The 2,847-nt window shown below is 38.2% G+C and overlaps 1 protein-coding gene across 1 annotated transcript in view; it reads left to right on the top strand.

Moving 5' to 3' along the window:
- The window catches only part of cdkal1 (CDK5 regulatory subunit associated protein 1-like 1), a gene marked incomplete in the record, with an annotated part of 220,018 nt that overhangs the window by 35,911 nt on the left and 181,260 nt on the right, over window positions 1-2,847 (top strand). The window contains 1 exon segment of the mRNA XM_035671969.1: window positions 1,829-1,913. Within this exon segment, the coding sequence (XP_035527862.1) occupies window positions 1,829-1,913 (85 nt within the window).

Raw genomic sequence — 2,847 nt, 5'->3', positions numbered from 1 at the left:
TGTGTGTGTGTGTTTGAGAGCGAGGGATGGAGAAGCAGAGTTTACCTAAGGCAAGGTGTGGTGTGGTTGGTAATCTTCCCATTCTCTGCATCCTGGGACCCTGCTATGTGTGTTACAGAAAAGTGCTGCGGGTGTGTATCAAATTAACTAATGCAGGAAATGCAGTGTGAGTGGGGTGTGTGTATGCTTGACTGCAGCAGGGAAGCGTATTCTAAGTGAAATATCTGGTTCAGCGCGGCGTAAAGGAGCAAGCGTCTAGCTCCCCACCATCGCCGTGCCATATCCCCCTCAGCGTGTGTCTCTTTGTGTGTGACAGCTCTCCTGGCAGTGCCATGCAAAGCCTGCCACCATCATCTTGAGCAGCAGCCTAGCTTAACATCACAAGGAGCAACATACCACTGTGTGTGTTTGTGTGTGTACGTGTCAATTATAAATATTTAAATAACCTTCTTAGTTTAAGTAACCCATAATGTTAAAATAGGCCTGTTTTTGAGTATTGTGAACATAGGTGTTTGTTAGAAGTTTACAAACTTACAAGTTACAAACAAGTAACAATGAGTGGTTCTCTGTATTCAAAATCTAGGTGGATAGAGGCCCTAGGATAGGCAACAGTGAGGTGCAGTTGAAAGCTCAGGTAGTAAGTGGACCCTGAGTGGTTATAAAGTGATTATAGTTTTATAATCCAGCATGTAGACCTTACTCTGTTAGAGCATGTCCAGGACCTGATTGGGATCTTTTTGGTAGGGTCTACATACTAAAAAAACCTTTATTTACAAAGCACATTAAGTATGTAACATTTAGGAAGCCCTGTTGGCTTTCAGTGGAATATAATGTACATAGATATGTTTTCATTAGTGTGTGTGTAATCACCTGAATATAGGAATTGTTGTGTTTTCATTACCTTAGTATGAACAGTTATTATCTACAGATTCCGACGTTCACCCCCATGGAGTCCAGCATGTTGAACTGCCATGTTTTAACAGTAGCCCAGAATGGACAAACCAAACACTGGCTGCAGATAAGGCCTTTTGCGTTTTTTTCGAATTCTCCACGGTCACCATAGATCCTCCTGCACACTTTATAGCCCGTTCTCATTCTCAGGTTGTCAAATACAGACTCGAGCAGTGTTCAGTTAGTTGCAATGTGCAACTTCACCGCTAGATGCCACTAGTATGATTTAGTTACACTTGTCCTGTAAAAACCAGCTGGCAATGCTACAGTAAATGCATTTTCATGTTAAAAATAGAATAAATCAAAACCATTAAAACATTTGGCTTATTTTAGTCAAGGTATAGGAAAGTTACAGTTACAATAAACCTTAAGATGCACTTGGGTTAATGTTATCCAGTAAGATTACATTTTATTTAATTATGTTAAATGAGCCTCCACAACTTTTTTTCAAATATGCAAATGTGATATCTATGCCTACATATTATCTTAAACTCATTAGACACAGTTAAATACTGAGAAGATCTTAAAAGGCTATTCTGTGTAAAGGAACAAAGTTTTAGTTTTGAAAGAAGTAAATTTTTTTACAACATTGAATAGATGTGACGATTTTGGAGACTGAATTAAAATTGCAGATATGCGTGTGATCATCTGGGTGTGACTTTTTGAGGACTTGCTGACCCACTGCGTGCTTCAGACACAAAAGAACTGTGCCAGAGACCGATTAATTAGTTTAGCTTTTTTAGGATTTCCTATGCTTTGTTGATCCCTGTATTATTTGATTATGTGTTGATTGGTTAGATCAAGGTTTTCTCTATTTATAAAGTCATGTTTGTAATTCTATTCTGTAAAAATGAATGAAATTTCTCTCTTTCTATAGATGACCCAACAGAAGCAGACCTGTGGTTACTCAACAGCTGTACTGTGAAAAATCCTGCAGAGGACCACTTCAGAAACTCAATCAAGTATTGAAAACACAAAACACACTCAACACTATTTTATATAGCCATTAGAAAAGAATTTTACATTTTGAAGATGATCTGAAAGTACATTCTCAATTCTGGACTGTCCACTTGAAGACCACAAGTAATATCCAGATACAAAGGAGGGAGGGGTGGGCGGTAAAGAGAGAAAGACAGAGACTGAAAGTGCAGTGTGGTAATAGGTCACTATGAGCTCTTTATGATATGAATGTGCCTGACCAGGAAGAGCTTTGTAGGTGAGGAGGAGGAGGATTTTTAAATTCTGTTGTGAATTTTACAGGAAGGCAGTGCGGAGAAGCTAATACAGGAGAAATAGGATCTCTTTTCCTAGTTCCTGTCAGTACTCGTGTCGCAGCATTCTAAATCAATACTTGTGTGTAGGATTTAGTCTCATTTAGGGGTGAAACATTTTAATGCAGCTGATATATATCATAAGACTAAGAAAGTGTAATCTCTTCTGATTTTAGTTATCTGTAGACTTAATTACATGTTTTAAATTCATAGCATCACTAATATTTTAAAGGCCCAGTGTACAGGAGGCTCTATTGGCAGAATTAGAAAGTAATATTTATAGGTATTTCATTCATAATTTTACCTTGGAACAGGGGTTAGCTACCTTTACTATCAAATAGCCATCTTTGGCCAAATAACAAACCGCAAAACATATTTCAACCTTCAAGTATGTAGAAGAAACTAGGAGGGCCGCAAAACGGGGTTTGTCCCTTCTGAGCTACTGTAGAAACATGGTGGTTCAACGTGGAGGCCTCAATGGGAGAGGACCTGCTCTCTGCATAGATAAAAATGTCTCTTTCTAATGTAATGAAAACACGATTCTTATTTTCAGGTGATTATACACTAATTAAAACAAACTGCCAATATCAGAACATCTCAAACATCATCTCATCCTAAATGTTAC

This window comes from Morone saxatilis, unplaced genomic scaffold (assembly GCF_004916995.1).
Source record: "Morone saxatilis isolate NCDOM2014 unplaced genomic scaffold, NCSU_SB_2.0 Contig24, whole genome shotgun sequence".
In the NCBI taxonomy this organism is placed as follows: Eukaryota; Metazoa; Chordata; class Actinopteri; family Moronidae; genus Morone; species Morone saxatilis.
This window is presented reverse-complemented; position numbering and strand designations above follow the sequence as displayed.